This window comes from Labeo rohita, chromosome 8 (assembly GCF_022985175.1).
Source record: "Labeo rohita strain BAU-BD-2019 chromosome 8, IGBB_LRoh.1.0, whole genome shotgun sequence".
Classification (NCBI taxonomy): Eukaryota; Metazoa; Chordata; class Actinopteri; order Cypriniformes; family Cyprinidae; genus Labeo; species Labeo rohita.
This window is the reverse complement of record NC_066876.1, coordinates 33,992,390-34,013,843: the sequence shown is the minus strand read 5'-3', so window position 1 is coordinate 34,013,843 and position 21,454 is coordinate 33,992,390. Positions and strand designations below refer to the sequence as shown.

The following is a 21,454-nucleotide window of genomic DNA, read 5'->3' as shown; positions in this document are numbered from 1 at the left end:
TTAATCGACCACGATCAAAATCGTCATAACGCACATCCCTGGATACAATATTTTATATTATTAGATAATTATATAAATGATATAAATATATTATTATTTATTGATTCTAATATATTACTTGTCATGTCAATAAAGCCCACTCAACTGAAACTCACTATTTTGAATATTAGCATCAGTAAAGCTCTTCTCACCTTCTCTGCGTCTGGAGTTTTTCTTGTCCTGGATGGCATCTGTCAGAGTTGTCATGATCTCCTGTTGTTTGAGAGACAGGATGCCCAGACCTTTGACCAGCCCAGCCAGCCCGTACGCTGCTCCCTTCCGCTCGGCGTATTTGTCGCTCTCCAGAAGGAGCTGCAGGAGCTTCCGCACCATCCCACCCGCGTCCTCCTTTATAGCAGGAACCAGAGGAGGAAGACAGCTGGCCACCGACTCCTGAACCTGAGGACGACCGCAGACACAGAGACAAGCATGTTAATACCAGGTGACCGGACTAGCTGGGATGAATGTTAAAATAAGTGGTGTCAAAATTAGCATGTTAACGCGTTTCATTTTTTTCATTTTAATGCATTAAAAATATTTAACGCAATTAATGCAGGGGCGGGGCTAGGTTTGGGCATCCCACTCACAACTGCTAAAGAATTGTGTTTATTTAGACATGGAACGCCTTTACAAGGACAAAGTACAAAATTAAAGAGAGGAAATCAATAACTTCTGTAGTTTTAGAATTCAGTGTTTGATAACTTTATTAAATTAGGCTGTTTTCTTGCTGAAGGGTGACAGATATTATAATGAGTTTATGTGAAGATTGCTTTAAGTTCAGTTAAATTACAAGTCCAATAAATGTTAAATTGAAAGCTCTCAATTATACTGTAATGTTGAATGGCTAGTCAATGGTTAAATATTAGGAAAAAAATGGTATCAGTAATACTTGCCTTTAGTCATAAAAAAGATGGCATTAAACAAATATTTAAAAATATACTTTATGTTGTATCTACATTAATTTGAAGATTTAATGTTACATTATTGCAATATAAAAGTATACTTAAAAACTTTAATGTCAGGTGGGATTATTCATGATTAATTTATTTCAGAAAAAATTGTGATTAATTCGTAATTTTTTTTTTTAATTGACTGACACCAGTATGTATGATGCAATTTAAAAAAAAAAAAAAAAAAAAAAAAAAAACTAAACCAAACAAGAAGAAACAAAAAATAAAACTAAATGAAAACTAAAGCATTGCCTTTAAAACGAACCGAAAAAAAAATTAGGGCACACATTACATACATTTTCCTTTTTAGTTCCCAAGCATATTTGTGTTTGCATGGCCAAGCAATCTGCTAAATTAATGCTCTGTTAGTGACTCACAAAATTAAACTGATTGAAAGTGATAACCATAGCAACAGATTTAAAAAAAAGAAAGATAAAAAAGTAACACAGGTCTGGGCAAATCAATCAAAACAAATCGGTGTCGGCTAAATATAAATATGTTCAGTGTAGCTTTAAAAAACCTCCACAGTTTCTAAAACATTTGTTTTTAGACAGCAATGATTAGAAATACATTTATCTCTGTACAGATGCGAGTATGTGGCATTCCCTATGTAAATAATAAATAAATATATTACACTCAGTTAATAAGTAACTTATTACCTATATTAACAAATCTAAATCTAATCATTAATCAATTAGCAAGTCAGCTGAAAAGCTCGTGTAGCACAGGCTCTGGGATGCGCGTCCACGATGCCACAAATTAGTGATGGGTCGTTCTTGAATGATCCTTTCATTTTGAACAAATCTTTAATGTGACTCGGGAAGAATGAGTCGTCTCGGGGAGTGATTTGTTCAGTCGTGCACACACAACATCCTATTAGGTTCTGCACTGGAATTAGTTCACCTGTTTCGAGTCTTCGGGTTTTTCGAGTCGTTCGTTCATCTTATGGGTCTGTCACGTGACGAACCACTCAAACCCGCGAAACTTGTTAGATAAGAGGTGAGCTAATCATAGACTAAAGACCCAGGTAAACAATGAATTAATCTTTTCTGTTTCTTCTAGCATTACAGTTTTGTCTTGTTTGTAGTGTGATCAATGTTTGTGTAAGCAGTAGATGTGTTAGGGAAGTAACACGTAACATTTTAATTATATTTTGCTAAAATGAATGAAATGACTCAAAAAAAGGTTAGGCTCAAAGGTCCGAGTCGGTAAAATGACCCGAACTTCCCATCACTATTACGAATCACGTGTAAGTTCATCGTCTGTGTACTGAGGACATCGTTGTACCTTGTAAACAGTGTTTACAAACTTACTTGCACTTTCTTAGTCATTAGTCATTCTTAGTCTCCTACATTCTTCGTGACCTTTCGACATGATTCAATATTACGTATCGCCGTGAACGTGCATCCCAGAGCCTGTTCTAGACAAGCTTTTGTGCTTAAAACGTATAAAAAACTTTATTTTACGAAAAAATGACTGATCGTTTCGCTAGATAAGACCGTTCTTCCTCGGCTGGGATCGTTTAGAGCCTTTTGAAGCTGCATTTAAACTACATTTTGGAAGTTCAAAATCGGGGCACCAGTGAAGTCCATTATATGAAGAAAAATCCTGAAATGCTTCCCTCAAAAAACAATTTCTTCACCACTGAAGACAGAAAGACATAAACATCTTCTGGAAGTGGAGTTCTCCTTTAATTCCAGCTAAACACACACACCTGCTGTGAGGGAGTGGAGAGGGCCGTGATCAGCTTGGCCACTATGGGTTTGACTTTAGGGTCACTCTTGTCCAGATGTTTCGCCAGCGAGCCCATGAGGATGACCACGCTCTGACGCACGGAATCATAGCTGGCGTCCTGCGGCGCGTTCTTCAGAAACTCCTCAAACACGGGCAGCAGAGAGTTCACGTTATCCTGAGAGACAAAGACAGTGTCAGAGAGTGAGCGGCGCTTCACAAGAACCAGTTTGGATCAGTCTCTTTTTAATATTATTTATATGCTATTATAGTTTTCTTTAACAATTTAAATGAGCTTTTATTATTTTTAGTTTTTAAGTTTAGTTTTTAGTAAATTTGTTTTGTGCTTTTATTGATTTATTTACGTTTAATTTGATTCACTTTTAGTTTATAGTTCAATTTGTTATTTTTTTCCGGTTAGTAATTTTATTGCTTCAATTTAAACTTTCAAATTTTCAGTTAAATTCCACTTAAGTTCCACTAAGTGTTTTTTTCAAGTTTTTCACCTTTTATTATTTAATTTCACTTTATGTAAATTAGTTTTGAAACGTACCAGGTGAAATACTATATTTTTTGCATTTTCTAAACAAAAATGCACATTATTTTAGATGGTGAAATATTTTATTTTTAATTTTATTTACAAAATAAATATTCACTATAGAAATGTACATAATTTTAAAATAATATATTTGTATTTATTATTTCAGTTTTAGTTCAATTTAAACTTTAAACATTTCAGTTAAATTCCACTTAATTAATTTTTTTATTCAAGTTTTTCACATATTTATTATTTAATTTCATTTTATGTAAATTAGTTTTGAAAATGATAGAAATGTACATAATATATTTTAATTTACTCTTATTTTGCCAAAATCCATATTTACTTCGGAAATGTCAATTATATTAGCTGGTGAAATAATTTGCTTTTTAATTTTTAGTAATTTTGTTATGTGCTTTTTTCTTGTTTTTTAGTATTACTATATAGGTTTGTTTTATTTTTATTTAAGTTTTAGTTTTAGTTAATTTTTGTTTTTTTGAGTTAGTAATTTTAACGCTTAACATAGACTTTCAAATGTAAGTTACTAATTTTCATCTAAAGTTTTTAACCTATTATTATTATTTTTATTTATTTATTTTTTGAATAGTTTGGGCTAAATCGAGTACCTTGCCGTGTGTGTTGAGGGCGGACAGTGCCGCGTCCAGCATGCAGCGCCGCACTTCGGCATGTCTGTCGTTCAGAGCATCCGGCACAAAGAACAGGAAGAGAGGTGTCACCTGACTCTCATCCAAGAACTCAGCCAGTTTGTTCAGTGCCAGAGCGATGCCACACCTACACACAGGAAACGCATCACTCACAAGCCTTATCTATGGAGGAAACTTTACTGAAGGAAAATAGTCATTTCTGATCAAAACATGCAAGGAATGAATTGCAATGGAAGTCTTGTAGGCAAATGTGCAGCACTGTGAATTGTTTAAAGTACGTTTTAAAGAGTATATTCAGAACATTACATGACAACTAATGTCATGACCAACTAAACAAGTTAACTTTTTCTTGGTATTCATGCAAGAGTGGTAAAATGTTAAGGAAGAAATCAAACATGTATAGCATTTTCAAAAAAAAAAAAAAAAAAATTAATAAACAATCACAATACATTAATGAAACTCAAACTAAAATAAAAAAGAAATCTGAAAAACTATTTTTTTTTATAATAATGCTGACATCGCCACATGTTGACAAAAAACTCTGTAATAAATACATGAGTGAATAAATGAATGAAGATACAACAAAAGATTAAAATAAGAAAAAGTCAAACTAAACTGCAATCAATCATAAATTTAAATCTTTTTCTAAATAAGTAAATAAATGAATGAATGAATGAAAATGGAATCAAAAATAAAAATTAAATAACTGTAATTTTTATAATTTTACAATTTTTCTATTAATTTTTGTAACTAACAAACTTGTCCAAGGACAAAGACAGTAAATAAATAAATAAGAAAAAAAAAAATAATGAAAACTAAATATTAAGATAAAAACCATAGTGAAATCAAAAACAAAAAACTAAACTGTAATTTGTATAATATTTATAATTTTTTTCTAATAATTTTTGTAACTCTGACATGTTGTCCAAAGACAAAGACAGTATAAATAAAAAATAAATAAGCAAATAAATTAATGAATGAAAACTAAAAAATAAAGATGAAAACTATACTGAAATCAAAAACAAAAAAATAAATAACTGTAATTTTTATATTATTTATAATTTTACAAATCATTTTTGTAACTCTGACATGTTGTCCAAGGACAGACAGAAAAATAAATAAATAAGAAAATGAATGAATGAATGAAAACTATAAATAAGGATGAAAACTATACTGAAATCAAAAACAAAAAATAAATAACTGTAATTTTATAATATTTATAATTTTACTAATCATTTTTGTAACCCTGACATGTTGTCCAAAGACAAAGACAGTAAATAAATAAATAAGTAAATGAATGAATACTGAAATTAAAGATGAAAACTACACTGAAATCAAAAACAAAAACTAAACTGTAATTTTTATATTTATAATTTTATTAATCATTTTTGTAACTCTGACATGCTGTCCAAAGACAAAGACAGTAAATAAATAGGCCAAAAAATAAATGAATGAAAACTAAAAATAAAGATGAAAACTACAGTGAAATCCAAAACAAAAATAAATAACTATATTTTTTGTAGTATTTATAATTTTACAGTTTTTCTGAGCATTTTTGTAACTCTGACATAAATTAATAAATGAATTAATGAATGAAAACTAAAAATAAAGATGAAAACTATACTGAAATCAAAAAACAAAACTAAACTATAATTTTTATAATATTTATAATTTTACAATTTTTCTACCTCAGACACTTCCACATAAACAATAATTAATGCACCAATAAATCAATAAATGAAAAAAAAAAAAAAATTATATATATATATATATAATTAATAAATAAATAAAATAAATAAATAAATAAATAAATAAGTAAGTAAATATATAAACAAACATTAAAAGAAAAAAGAGAATTTGTGTAACTATAATTTCTCATTCATTCTCTCACCTGGCCTCCCATTGGTCAGGAGGAGCTTCCGAAATGACGCGTCCCAGAGCGTCCAGAACCGGAGGAGGTCTCTGAACACAAACATCGAGCATTAAATCAAAGCCGCCCCATTCACTCATGCAAACCACAATCCACAACGATTCGCTTTCACAATGACGGCCATTCAATTTTAAACAGCAGGCCAATGAATTAAAAATGACCGTCTGAGTGATATATGACGCTTAACACAGCGGCTTTAATTTCACAGATTAAACTCAATCGTCAGTCTCTCTGGGAGGCTGCAGTCGTGATGAAAGATTTATGTTGTGTGTGAGACTCACATAGAGTTTCTGGTGGTAGAGCTCAGTGAGTTGGGTCAGGACGGTGGCCGACTGCTCGCGATACTGGCTGACGGCGCTGGACAGGGCCTCGGCACTCGCCGAACGCACCGCCTCCTCGTGGTGAATCACGTCTTGAATCAGGAGCGAGCAGAGTTCAGGGACCAGATCCAGAAACAGAGCCTGCCAGAGTCTGAGACAGACACACTGCATGAGAAAGACTCACCACTGCACAACATCAGTTATTCTATTTATACAAATGCATAATTGTCAATTATTTTATTTTCACACAAATGCATATTCACTTTAAAAATGTCTTTTTTAGCTAGGATTTTATTTTAATTTACACAAATGCATAATCACTTTAGAAATGTCAATTATTTTTGCAGGTCAAATAGTTTTTTATTTATTTATTTATTTTTTGACATTTTATTTTAGCAGGTGAAATAATGTATTTTTATTTTATTTCATTTTATGACAAATGCATATTCACTTTAAAATGCCAATTATTTTAGCTGGTGAAACAATGCACTTTTATTTCATTTTATTTCAGCACAACTATTTTGAGTTTAGGTGATGACAATTTATTTTTTGAATTTACACAAATGCATATTCACTTTAGAAATTAACATTATTTTTTAATTTTATGATGACATAAATGGATATTCAGAAATGTCCTTTTTAAAAAGCACTTGAAATAATGATTCATTTTGACACAAATCCATATTGACTTTAGAAATGTCCTGTTTAACAAGTGAAATATTTGTGTTTTTTAATTGTATCATGACAGAAATTCATATTCATTTTCAAAATGTCAATTATTTTAGCAGGTGAAATAATATATTTTTATTTTATTTCCTTTATTTTGACATATTGCATATTCACATAAAATGTCGATTTCAGAAGATGAAATAATGTATTTTTATTTTATTTGGACACAAAGCAAGTGAATAATTTATTTTATTTTGGTGAAATAATTTATTTTAAATTTTATTTTATTTACACATATTCACTTCAGAAATGTGCATCATTTTTGCTGGTAAAATAATGTATTTTTGTTTTATTTTATTGTATTGTATTTTGACACAAATCCATATTCATTTTAAAAAATGTCCTGTTTAACAAGTGAATTATTTTTATTTTTTAATTTTATCTTGACAAATCCATATTCATTTTTAGAAATGTCAATTATTTTAGCAGGTGAAAAAAAAAAAATTACTTATTTTTATTTTTATTTTATTTTATTTTAACATAAATGCATATTCACATCAAAAAAGTGTATTTTAGCAGATGAAATATATATTTTTTTATTTTGACACAAATCCATATTCATTTTAAAAATATCAAGTATTTTAGCAGATTAAATATTTTATTTTGGTGAAATAATATATTTTTAATATTATTTTATTTACACAAATACATACTCACTTTAGAAATGTCAATTATTTTAGCAAGTGAAATTATTTTTTATTTCATTATTTTAATTACACAAATGCATATTCACTTTAGAAATGTCAGTTATTTTAGCAAGTAAAATTGTTTTTATTTTATTTCATTATTTTATTCACACAAATGCATATTCACTTCATAAATGATTTTAGCTGGTGAAATAATGTATTTTTCTTTTTCTTTTACAAATGCATATTCACTTTAAAAATGGGAAATATTTTTACTTTTTTAATTTAGTTTATTTATTTAGTTTATGCATATTCAATTATTTTGCAGGTGAATGCATACTCAAATGTCTACTAATTTAGTAGACACGGATACTAATTTAGCTGGTAAAATAATGCATTATTAGTTTATTTTATTGACCCAAATGAGACATTTTATGAGAAACATTAGCTTTAAAAATCATACATCAACTGCAGTTCACTGTTTGCTTTGATAACAGCCGTGAACCGCACTGGAGTCCACATGATGAACCATTTCCCAGATGCATGTTTTCAAACGAACTTGTGTGTTGTTTTCTGCTGCACATCTGAATTTGCAAAGCAGCTTTAGCACAACCAAACTCCCATTAGGACCAGCACCAGAAGCTGTAGTGTGAAAATGTGATTCTGCACTAAAACTGCATGACTCACTTCTCCGCCAGCGCTCTACCCTCCTCCTCCACATCAAATTTGGCCACCCACAGTCTCCTCAGCATCTTCAGACCGTTGGCGTCAGCGCTGTCGGTGGGCAACGCCAACTCCATCTCCAGCAGACCCTACAAGAGCGAGCCGCCGGGCTTTGATTAAAAGGATTTCATAATATAATGTCATGCACGTAAGAAAGAGAAAGGCACCGACCCTGAGCGCAGCATCTCTGACAGAGAAGCACGAGGACAGTAAAGCCTCCAGCAGAACATCAATCTCAGGCTGTTCTGCGAGCGCACATCCCTCCTGCCCTCCAGCGCTGGCACACAACGCTGTCAGACAGCCTGATGCCAGCACCTACAACACACACACACACCGTCACTACTCGCACAACTTTCCGCAAACAGTGTGCGAATCTGAATGCTGATCTGATTGCGAGTCTCTACCTGAAGGCGAGGGGTGGACGTGCCGATCACTTTGGTCAAGAGCAGCAGCATACTGACTCTGGGTAGCAGCTCTGGGCCGTTCTGGACAAACAGAAAGAGACGTTAATTATAAACTGCTGGGCGTCCAGTTCTACAGACATGGATAAAATCATTATAAATGATTTTACTTTAAAAACATGCACAGATAAAGCTAAAGCATTTTTATTAGTACATTTTTTAATACATTCTTATTTAATTTTTTTATTTTAAAAATTAATATTATTTCACTTTAACATGCACAGATAAAGCTAAACTTTTATTAGTATTTCTTTAAAATATATTATTTTAAATTTTTATTTTAAACATGAATAAAATTTCAATTTTAATAATTTATATTTTTATGTAGATACATATTTTTATTATTGAGTTTGTTACATACACTACCGTTCAAAAGTTTGGGGTCAGTAAGACTTGTAATAGTCTTTAAAGAAGTCTCTTATGCTCATCAAGGCTGCATTTATTTGATTAAAAATATAGAAAAAAAACAGTAATATTGCAAAATGTTTTTACAATATAAAATAATGTTTTTTATTTTAACATACTTTAAAATAGAATTTATTCCTGTGATGAAAAGCTGAATTTTTAATCAGCTGTTACTCCAGTCTTAAGTGTCACATGATCCTTCAGAAATCATTCTAATATGCGGATTTATTATTAGAATGATCAATGTTGGATAATATCAACAGTTGTGCTGCCAAATATTTTTTGGAACCTGTGATTTTTTTTTTTTCCAGGATTCTTTCATGAATAACAAGTTTAAAAAGTACAGTGTTTATTCAAAATATAAATATTTTATAACAATGTAAATTATTTATTATGAACTTTTAATAAACTTTTAATTATTAACTTAATACATCCTTGGTGAATAAAAGTATTAATTTCTTAAAAAAAAAAAAAAAAAAAAAAAAAAAGCAGCAATAAAACTGTACTGACCCCAAACTTTTGAACGGTAGTGTATATTATTCAATTTGAATATAGTTTAATACTTTAATTTATTACTTAAATTGGATATTTTTTAAATAAATACATAACTGAACTTTTATTACTGAATTTACATTTTTTTTTTACATTTTCATTTTTATATCTAAATATAATTTTAATAACTTCAAAATAATATGGTCAGTTCTTAATTTATTTAACTGAACATTTCACTGAATATTTTTTTCAAAATTTGTGAAGTATTTAAAAAAAAAATATATATATATATAATATAATATATATTTTTTTAAGCCTGAATATAATAACATTTCTGAATTTCTGGACATTTATTAGTATTTTTTATAAATTGTTATTTAATTTTTTTATTTTTAAACACGAATAAAATTTCAACTGTAATAATTTTTTATATAGATATATTTTTATTGTTGAGTTTTACATACACACACATATATACATATTAATACTTTCATCTATTACTTAAATTGTATATTTTTTTACATAAAGATATAATAAAAAATCAAAAATTTTAATTTTATATATATTTATATATTTGATTTTTTCTTTTTAATTTAATTTTAATTATATATATATAAATAAAAAATTTATATCTAAACAATTTCAATAATTTCAAAATACTATGCTCAGTTATTCATTCATTTTATTTGGTTGCAAAGGTATAACTGATTATTTTTTCAAAATTTGTAATGTTTTTGAAAAAAAAAAAAAATAAAAAAAAAAAAAAAAAAATAAATAAATAAATATATATATATATATATATATATATATTTTTTTTTTTTTTTTTTTTTAAACCTGAATATAATTAAAATTTATGGACAAACAGAAAAGGACGTTCATTGTAAACTGCTGATGTTTCAGTTCTACAGACATGGATAAAATCATAAATGCACATCTATGACATTTTTAGAAGATTTAATTTTAAAAACATGCACAGATGAAGCTACTTTTTATTAGTATTTATAAAAAATTCTTTTTTTTTTTCAATTTAAATAAAATTTAAATTGTAATAATTAAAATTTTCATATTTTTTTATTATTGAGTTTGTTATATATTTTTATTATTACTTAGAATATATATTTATTAATTCCTTCATTACAAATCAAAGAAAATCAAGTCACATGCACTATATTAAGCATGCCATTCATCTGCATGCTATTTAATTATATGTAAGAATATTTACATGCCTTTATAAATCTCAAATTAGTTCCTCACTTTAATTACTGTAAAGTTGATGGATCAATAAATCAGAAACACAGATTTATGACAAAGCACCTAGTAGAAAACAAAATTGTACCTCGTCTATATATGTGTCGCTGTCATTGGTTTTCGCCCGCAGCTGCGCGTGAGTGTTGATGACCTGTAGCGCGCGGGTCATCATGAGCTCGGTCTCCTCTGAGGATCCGCTGCCCTGACTCAACACCGCCTGCAGCAGTGGGAAACAGAAAGAGAACGCTGGCGCTGACAGGACAAACGCACCTGATCCTGCAATTCAGACACAAAGACGCCTCAAATGAGTCTTTAAACCAAAGAGACACTGTTACACAAGCTGGTAAGACCTTTAAACTAAACGTCTTCAATATTTTTTGGCGATGAGGTCCATTTTCTTCCACCAAAACCTGTTGTAATATGGCAAGCCATTTTAATGTTTAGTCTTCAAAATTTACTAGTTTCAGTACATTCTTTTTCAATGCTACTAGTATTCATTAGCTACTAGTACTTATTATTTAGCTATAAAAGCTTAGTCTTTATCTACTATTAACTTTTTAAACATATTATTCATTAGATACTAGTAATTATTTCAATACTGACTAGTAACTTCTACTGTTACTAGTAACATTTCAATTTTTAATGACTTCTGTGGAGTTTTGTCATTCATATATCAACTATTCAGTTCTGACTAGTACGTATTCCAGGTGTGACTAGTATCTTTTTAAATATTACTAGTAAGAATTCATTTAACACTATTACTTTTTTTTTTTTTTTAAATACGATTACTTTTCATTAGATATTACTACCTATTTAATAGATACAACTATATATGCATTAGGTACTAGTACTTATGTTAGACACTAGTATCTTTTTATAATTCTTACTAGTAACATATCTTATTACACTAGTCACAACTTTCTACTCATCTAATATTTTGATTAGACAGAATGGCCACTGTAGGTTTCAATTAAACATCTTAATAGTAAAATAAAAAAACTAGAAACTACTAGAAACATTTAAAGGAAGTACTAGTATCTAATACATATGTACTAGTATCTATTGAACAGTTACAAGAAGCTTATCAATAACTATTAGCATTTAATGAATAAGTTCTAGTATATATTTAATAGGTACTAGTATCTGATAAACAAGAATTAGTATCTGAGGAGTCCCTATTTAAGTCTCTATTTAATACGTATAGTTTAGAATAAATAAGTACTAGCATCTAATAAATAAGAACTAGTATCTAATGAATAAATACTAATACGTAATAAATACTAGTATCTATTTAATATGTACAGCATCTAATGAAAAAGTACTAGTACCTAACAAGTAACTACTAGTATACAAAAAAAATATGTACTAGTCCCAACTGGAACGCATACTAGTCGAATTAGTTCTAGTTAAAACTGATAAAATCTGAAAAACAGACCCCCCTGGAAGGCAAAGGGGGGAAAAATTAAATGTTACTAGTTAACACAATAGTTAATAGTCACTATTGAAATAAGTATGAGTATCTAATGAACAAGTACTAGTATCTATATCATACATAATGAATAATTACTATCATCTATTATTTAATAAGTACCTTTTAAAATTGTACTAGTAGCTAATGAATAAGCACTAGAAGCTATTAGCTAATGGAATAGATACTACTAGCTAATAAAAATAACTACCAATAGCATGAAAATAAATGCTAGTATGTTTTATATATTAAATGTTAAAATGGCTTGCCATAGTAATTTAGTTTATTATGGATGTCCTGCATGTGGGTGTGTGTTATTCACCGGTTTTGCTGTCTCTCTGAGGTGCCGTGTTAGTGTGCAGCAGTGAGATGGTTCGTTGCGTCGCTGTGTTCAGATCTTCTTGAGCCCAGGCAGGATCCAAATCACACTCTGGCTTCAGTTGACGCAGGGTCACATGACCCACGAGAACCGCTAAATAAACCAAGACAAACAGATCTGAATCACATGAATCCAAAGGTGCGACAAACTGTTATTCACACATGCAAAAATCATCTCAGACAGCTTTAAAAATGCATTTGCATTAAAAATAGCTTACATACATACAGTTAAAATAGTAAAGTGAAGACATTTAATGAAAGTAAACACTGGGGATGATGATGTATGATGATTATCATTTAAAAATTGTATGAGGAGATTTCTAGCTGGTTAAATGATTTTTAAAATGTTTTTATTTTATTTTATTTTTTTTTATTTGACAAATGCATATTTACTTTATAAGTGTACATTATTTTAGCAGTTTTTTGTTTTTTTTTTGACACAAATGCATATTCACTTCAGAAAGGTACATTATTTTATCAAGTGAAATAATGTTATTTATTTATACCCAAATTATATTACCACTAAAAAAATTATATCTTCAATAAAAAAAAATAATTTTGGAAATGTAAATTATCCTAACAGAGGAATTAATGCATTTTTTTTTACTTATTTTTTTATTTATTACTCATTTTTTTAACTTTATTTATTTTAGCTGTTAAAATATATTTTTAATTTAGTTTTATTTCCACATATATACATATTATAAATGAATTTTATTTTATTTACAAAAATGGATATTCACTTTAGAAACATCAAATATTTTTACCTGTTGAAATAATATTTCAAAATTTTTTTCTTAATTTTTTGTTTTCTTTACACAAAGTGATACTGATTTTAAAAATGTCAATTATATTAGCTATTAAAATATTTATTTTATTTTATTTTATTTACACAAACACATTTTCACTTTAGAAATGTCTTTAAGAAATTATTTATAAATTTATGTATAAATTATTTATAAATTTATACATTTACTTATAAATTATTACTTAAGAAATTATTTTAAACTGCTGAGATAATACACCTTTTAAATTTAATTTTATTTTATGTACACAAATGCATATTTACTTGAGCCACAAACGCACACTAAACCAAAAATATGATATCTGTTATTGCTATATACATTAAATATCATATATGGAATATGTATTAAAAAAATACAGTAAATACAAGAGAAGAGTAAGAAACAGGAAAATGAAAGGTATACCCAGGCAGTGCAGTTCTTTAGGCATGAGAGTGACGCCGATGTGCAGGAAGACCTGCTTGATATGGGGAGCAGCCAGAGGAGACTGAAGGAGGGGCAGAACGACCTGCAAGACTCCAGGAAGATGCATCCAGATCAGAGGAGGACGACGGGCCAGAGCTGCCTCCAGCAGACCGACCGCACTCTGCAGCTCCACGTCCAGCTGAGACAGAACAAGACAGACAGAGACGCGACTCACTGGTTTGTTCACACTGACGGATGCGTTTCAGGTGATCTTTAGTACAGTATGACCTCTAACCTCCTGCAAACGCTTGCGGATGCTGGACTCTTTCTCCAGCTGATTTTGCATCATCTCCTTCTGCTTGCTGGTCAGCTGGATCTCCTCTTTGATGCCTTTCTTCTTCTTGATCTCCTACAAGACGAACACAAGAGGGAGCTCAATCAGACGTAAAATATAAAACAGAAGGCACTGCACCAATCCCATAATGCAATGTGTTAGTTTTATTTCAAATGTGACTGATGAACTAGATGCAATATTAGCCCAGATTTTTGGTGTATTTTGATTTGGCAAAGGTTTAGACATTAAAATGAGGTTTTAGATTTTTTATTTAAAGAATTTAATTCATTAAAAAATAAATAGAAAAATTATATATTTTTATTTATCTATCTATCTATCTATCTATCTATCTATCTATCTATTTATATAAAATAAACATGCATGTATAGAAAATAACACTAAATTATTATTTTTTAATACTTTTTATATGCATAAAATACTGAAATATATTGCTTATTTTAATATCTCAGCTTTTTAATATGTGTTTAAAATATATATTTTATAATTTTAACACACTCAGTTTAAAACACTCAGTTTTTCATACGTCTAATATATTTATAATTTAATATATTTTTATATATATTTTAGTTCTTCAAAATAACACTAAATTACTTTTTATACTTTTTATATGTATAAAATACACAGAATTGCAAGGTACACAAAAATTGCTGAAATATATTGCTGTATATATTTTATATATATAATATAAATATTACACATATCTAAGTTTTTTAAATGTTTTTTATATATATATATATATATATATATATATATATATATTATAATTGTAATATCTCAGTTTTTTTAATTTGTTAAATATATTTATAATTTAATACAACATACACTAAACTATTAGTTTTTATATGTATAAAATACACAGAATTGCAAGGTGTGCAAAAATTGCTGAAATTGATCTCTGAACTCAGAAAAGAAAAAACTAAAAAAAAAAAAAACTAAAAATCAACATATCAGTCTATTACTATTTTTATGCACAATATTGTTGTATAAAATTCCAAAATAAGTATTTATTTTCAAAATGACAACTAAATGTCACTCACAATGAAACAGGTAATGCAACGTGAAATGTTTCTTGTTGCATGCTGTAAATACTATTTTTGACTAAACTGTGTACAGTAGCTCTCAGTATGCAGTAGTAAACAACTCGCCCTCTTTTCTATTTGAGCGGATCATTTGTTGTATTTTTCTCTCACCTCTTGAAGCTCCAGTTCAATGATCTGCTCTTTGAAGGAATACGCCTTATTCTCTCTTTTCATGTTGCCTTTCTTTGTGCTCTCCTGCTGAGCGCTGCCAAAAAGAAGACAACAATGTTTACTAGCAGCTACCCGATCCGTGTGATTCTCATTCATTCATCTCAGAATGTTTACTTACTCCATCTTGTTCGGTTGACTTTACCTCATAATAATGCTCTTGTCGTAAAGTTCTCCCTCCGGCGTCTGCATGATGGCATACTCCTGACGCGTCACCTGCCCCAGCGCGGGGTTGGACAAGCGCTGGGTTATGTGATCCATAACACGCGGCAGCAGTTTGGTGGGAGACAGAACTGACAGAGAACCGACAGCATTTTGAACAGCCTACAGAGAGGGACACATACAATGTCAACTATGAACCCCATATAAATCATTCAATTTGGGCTTTTTTCCAGTATAAACTGAATCTGACCCCTTTGTCTCAAAGTTCTGAGTTTACATCCCACAATTTTGTTTATTTGCTTCTTAAAAAATAAAATGGGTAATTTCAACTTTATATCACAACTCAGAGTCTTTTTCTGAGAAAAAAGACAGAATTGTGAAATATAAATTCAGAATTGTAAGATATAAATGCAGATTTACAAAATACATACGGGGAACTGCAAGATTTAACTTGAATTCTGAGGGAAATAACAGAATTGAGAGATATAAACGCAAATTCTGGGAATTGTGTTATATTTAGCAATTCTGCTTTCATATGTCATAAATCAGACTTTTTCTAAAAATTTGAGTTCATATATAGCAATTCTGACTTTTACATCTCGAGTTTACATCTCACAATTCTTATTTTTTTAAATAAAAAATATAAAAGGTAATTGTGACTTTCTCTGAGAAAAAAATAACAATTGTGAGGAATAAATGCAAAATTATGAAATACAAATGAAGAACTGCAAGATATAAAGTCAAAATTGCAAGATATTGCAATTCTACATTTATACCTCACAAAACTGAATTCATTTCTCACAATTCTCACTTTTTCTCAGAATTGTGACAAAAAGTCTGAATTTTAAAATATAAACTCGCAATTGTGAAAAAGTCTGAATTGCGAGATATCAATTAAGTCAATTTTTTTTTTTTTTTTAATAGGTGTTAGAAACAAGATTTGAAAGACATATGCTGAAGAGTCAACAAAAACTGTTGTTCATTAATAGAATAGAAAATTTCATGATTCTGCATGATGTGTTTTATATTTTGATAGATTTTATATTTATTTACATTTTTTATGATTTAAGTAATTATTAGTTTTTCATTCAACTCAAAAAACCCAGTTTGAGAAACCTTAACATAATGTAATGTGTTTAACGCACTTCATGTTGTTAACAACAACAAATTGAAAATATTTTTTCCGACTCTTTGTATTTGTGCGTCAATGTGGTACAATATTATCCTATTTAAATCAATGTGATAAACAAGTTAGGTAAAAAGTAATCTAAAAGTAATCAAAAAGTAGTCTGTTTATATTACCTAAGATGTGTCATGTAATGACTACAATTTTTGTCATGTAATTTAGAATCAGTAACAGATTACAATTTGTAAGGAATCTACCCATCTCTGAGTATTCTGTTGACAAAATACTGTGCATTTAAAATATTTAATGCATTGCATTTTATTAAATACTGTATTTTAATTTTAGTTAACCAATATAATTACTATATAATCTCTATAATAGTTAATTAATAAACATGAAAGCTTAAAAGTGTGATCTTCCGGGGTTTATCATATTTGATGCGCTCTTTGTATGTAATTAAAAACTGAATCAAATCCAAAACTTTCATTTTTGGGTGAACTATACACAAAACATGTCCATGGGGCATTGTTGCATTTTTGTATAGCAATGCATATTTACAGTGCTAAAAAAAAAAAAAAAAAACAGAGTTGGACTGTTAAACCGGTCAGACCTGATTGTCTGTGTTGGCTTCTAGCAGGCGAGGTAGAATCATCTCCAGGTGTTTATCAATAAATGCAGGCGCGTCCAGCTTCATAGTCAACAGCAGAGAAGGCCACATCTCAGACCTGACAGCCACTGAAAGAGAAAGAGCAAGAGCAAGATTAACACAGGATTCAGTGACAGCTATTGGAATATTCCTGTCTGGATGCATCAGAGAGACGGACCGATGGACGGATGATGGGTAACGATGAGAATATCCAGGGCCAGTTTTTCAGTCTCTGCCGGGTCGTTCCACTGGGCCGCTACAGAGCAGATCACACTCAGAGCATCCAGCAGGATCCGTGGGGCGACGTAAGAGCGTCCGATCTCTGTAAGCTCGCCCGTCTCCGTATAAACAACATCTGACGGCAGAATCTGATTCAAGAGACATGAGAGTGAGCAAATACTAGGGCTGTCACGTTTGTGAAATTCAGGTGACGATTAATTGTCTAAGAAATAATTGCGATTATGTCGATTAATTGTAATTAATTATGTCGAGAATTGATTTGTCTGTTCTATGGCTTTGACATACTTTTTTTTTTTTTTTTTTTAAATGCACATTGTTTATTAAATTGTTACAAAGGATTGTGATTAGGGACAAAATAACACTGAAATGTTTCTGAAAACCAGAGATAACTTCGGAGACATCTTCATATAAACCCCCACCCCAATCTTTAGATTTTTCTTCTAATATTTCGAGAATCATGAACAGTGAATTTGCTGTGCCCGTACAGTATCTTCTGCTATTGCAACTATTCTGTCCTCTCTGCGACCGTTCTGGCCACATACACACTGCAGCTAAATTCGGTTGTCAGTTCACCTTTTACTCTCCAATCGAGTTCTGTACACACACAATTCAATAAAATACGGGAATGACAACCGCATTAACTCCCGAAAAATACAGTGACAACCGCTTTTACAGAAATGCAGGTAGGGGTGTGACAAGACGCTTATCCCACGAGACGAGACACGAGACTGGGTTCACGAGAATGGGACGAGACGAGATTTATAAACGTTTTTTTTTTTAAGAAATCCTGAATTATGAAATATATAGGGAAAAATAGTATCTTATTCCACTGAAAAACTGATATGAACTTGCACTTTATGAAGTTAAACTTCTATTTTAATTAATTATATGCAGTAATAACATGTAAACTAAAGCTACAGTACATGATTCTGGATAATTAGTACATGAATTATGATTTTTTTTTTTTTTCAATAAATTATAGATCACAATTCACGATTTTGAAGAAAAGAAAGATTAGATTAATCTAAACAAAAAAATGTAATTTACTTGTGGTTCTGACAAAATGTTCATTGCTTAAAAAACATATACTGGAACAAAATTGTAAAAAAAAAAAAAAAAAATGAAGGAAGTGAGTGTCTCAATTAATAAAGACTTGTTTCACTATTGGAATCTCCTGAATGAATGATTCAATGATAAATACTTTTTAAAACGTGCAGTTGTTTGAATAGAGATTGCAATCTTTTAACGATTAATCATGCAGCTCTAATGTAAGCACTACAAAATGTTTTGCGAGGATATTGTCACGTTCTCGCAAGACCAGTCAGATCTCGCGAGACATATCGGATCTTGTCACATCCCTACTATGCAGTATAGAGCCCTGCATTTTCAGCTGATTTTTTTTTTTTTTTCTAGGCCCAATTTTCACGTCATAGTTCAGACGCGGCCGGGAATCGGGCATGTTTTAGGCTTCTCGTTATTGTTACATTTTAGACATCCATCAATTATGGTGATGAAAAAAATTGCCGTGCTGATGGAAACAACAAGACTTCAATTTTGCTTTCACTTTCGAGACGAGAGGAGATCCACGTTCAAGTGCATGCAATAGACTGAAACTTGCCACAAAGCACCGGCAAAAGTAATTACAATGAATGTGTCTATGAGAAATAGTAAGGAGATATTTGAATTATTTATTAATAAATAAGCAAAAGATCCTGACTCGCAATCTCCTCTTTGGACGCACCTTTAGGCAGAAATGCATTTTTGTGGATTACATAATGAAAGAGTAGTTGAGATAGTCTTTAAAGAAGTCTCTTACGCTCATCAAGGCTGCATTTATTTGATTAAAAATATAGAAAAAACAGTAATATTGCAAAATGTTTTTACAATATAAAATAATGTTTTTTATTTTAACATACTTTAAAATAGAATTTATTCCTGTGATGAAAAGCTGAATTTTTATCAGCTGTTACTCCAGTCTTAAGTGTCACATGATCCTTCAGAAATCATTCTAATATGCGGATTTATTATTAGAATGATCAATGTTGGATAATATCAACAGTTGTGCTGCCAAATATTTTTTGGAACCTGTGATTTTTTTTTTTTCAGGATTCTTTCATGAATAAGTTTAAAAAGTACGGTGTTTATTCAAAATATAAATATTTTATAACAATGTAAATTATTTATTATTAACTTCTAATAAACTTTTAATTATTAACTTAATACATCTTTGGTGAATAAAAGTATTAATTTCTTAAAAAAAAAAAAAAAAGAAAGAAACAAAAATCTACTGACCCCAAACTTTTGAACGGTAGTGTGTGTGTATATATATATACACACACACATACATACATACATACATACATATACATATACATATACATATACATATATATATATATATAGCTGTTGTCAGGCTCCTTGTGCAAACAGAGATCTGATCTCTCCATCATTCAATCCAGTCTGTCTTAAGAAGCAGAAAAAACGAAGACAGACTAATTCCAGAAGAACTGTGGCAACATCTCCAAGATGCTTTAAGAGACCTACACCTACAAAGCTACAGTACTGTTAAAATTTTTAGACAGTTAGGCACATGAGGATGCTGTCAAAAACAATGTCATAAATAGATTTTCTTTATCAATGAACTTCTATTAACTAAAATAAATCAGCATTTGATGTGCCCATCCTTTGCATTTAAAGTAGCTTTTGCCCTATGTGCACTTGTGCATAGTTTTTCAGGTAGCTTTGCAGCAAGGTTACTTGAAACATCTTGGAGATGTTGAAACAGTTCTTCTGGATTTAGTCTGTTTCAGTTTTTCTGTTTCTTTATGTCATTCCAGAGACAGACTGGATGATGGTGAGATCAGATCTCTGTGTGGAGCACTGGCTGTTGTCAGACTCCTTGTGCAAACAAAAATCTCACTAGATTATTACAATTAATGGCAAACAGAATGTTTGGAAATGTAAACTGATGTTTCCTACTGACACACTACAGCAAAAGATAGAAATAACTTACTTTAAACTATTTTTTAGCTGGTGAAAATACTAGTGGCCTAAGACTTTTGCACAGTACTGTATATTTATCATGTCTGTGAGGCACTGAGTTTCGGTTCATTTTTGTGAAGCGCTCCTGTAAAAGAATGAGCTTCAGCTTCCAGTCTTCACACAAACGATTGGATATGCGCCTAATAGCACACATTTATCTAGGTTTAACGTTTAAACAGACATTGTTTTATACTTTAATTGTTTTATATCTACAGGTTTTATTTTATACAGTGTATACATGGCCGATATGAAAGCGCTGCCTTTTTGTGGTTGCTAAATAATCGCGGTTGTCTGAACTGACCAGATGCTTATTTAATAATTGTGACAGGCCTAGCAAATACAAAAGCACCAGTGTACAGTAATCGTTCAATTTCTCAACATCCCTCACCTTGTGTTTGTTGATGACGACACGCAGTTCTCCCAGAAGGCCGTGGGCCAGGCTGGAGCCACCCAGAGAGGACAGGAGTTTCTTCACGGTCTGCTGAGCGCGCTTACGCACGCGCCACAGACGGGACAGCAGCGCCATCACCGTGGCCTGATGGTACATCCTGAGGAAAGCAAACAAGCATTTGAACCACATGATCACTTCTGCATACATGAAGTAAGATTTAGCAGACTTTTGAAAGTCAAAACTGTCCCTATTTACTTTCTTTTAGTAAGATTGTATATGACTGTATAGAAATAAACAGGCATGTTTAATAATACTTTTTTTAAAGGGGTCCTAT

The 21,454-nt window shown here is 30.4% G+C and overlaps 1 protein-coding gene across 1 annotated transcript in view; it reads right to left on the bottom strand.

Annotated features, from left to right (window-relative positions):
- The window catches only part of gcn1 (GCN1 activator of EIF2AK4), a 69,967-nt gene that overhangs the window by 33,926 nt on the left and 14,587 nt on the right, over positions 1–21,454 (bottom strand). The window contains exons 18-34 of the mRNA XM_051117887.1: positions 21,118–21,277; positions 17,626–17,815; positions 17,412–17,536; positions 15,659–15,837; positions 15,457–15,550; positions 14,207–14,320; positions 13,912–14,110; positions 12,648–12,797; positions 10,946–11,133; positions 8,656–8,736; positions 8,423–8,566; positions 8,216–8,340; positions 6,135–6,324; positions 5,815–5,885; positions 3,885–4,050; positions 2,704–2,898; positions 192–438 (exon numbers count right to left, since the gene is read on the bottom strand). Of these exons, the coding sequence (XP_050973844.1) occupies positions 192–438; positions 2,704–2,898; positions 3,885–4,050; positions 5,815–5,885; positions 6,135–6,324; positions 8,216–8,340; positions 8,423–8,566; positions 8,656–8,736; positions 10,946–11,133; positions 12,648–12,797; positions 13,912–14,110; positions 14,207–14,320; positions 15,457–15,550; positions 15,659–15,837; positions 17,412–17,536; positions 17,626–17,815; positions 21,118–21,277 (2,618 nt within the window). The remainder of the gene's footprint in view (positions 1–191; positions 439–2,703; positions 2,899–3,884; positions 4,051–5,814; positions 5,886–6,134; positions 6,325–8,215; positions 8,341–8,422; positions 8,567–8,655; positions 8,737–10,945; positions 11,134–12,647; positions 12,798–13,911; positions 14,111–14,206; positions 14,321–15,456; positions 15,551–15,658; positions 15,838–17,411; positions 17,537–17,625; positions 17,816–21,117; positions 21,278–21,454) is intronic.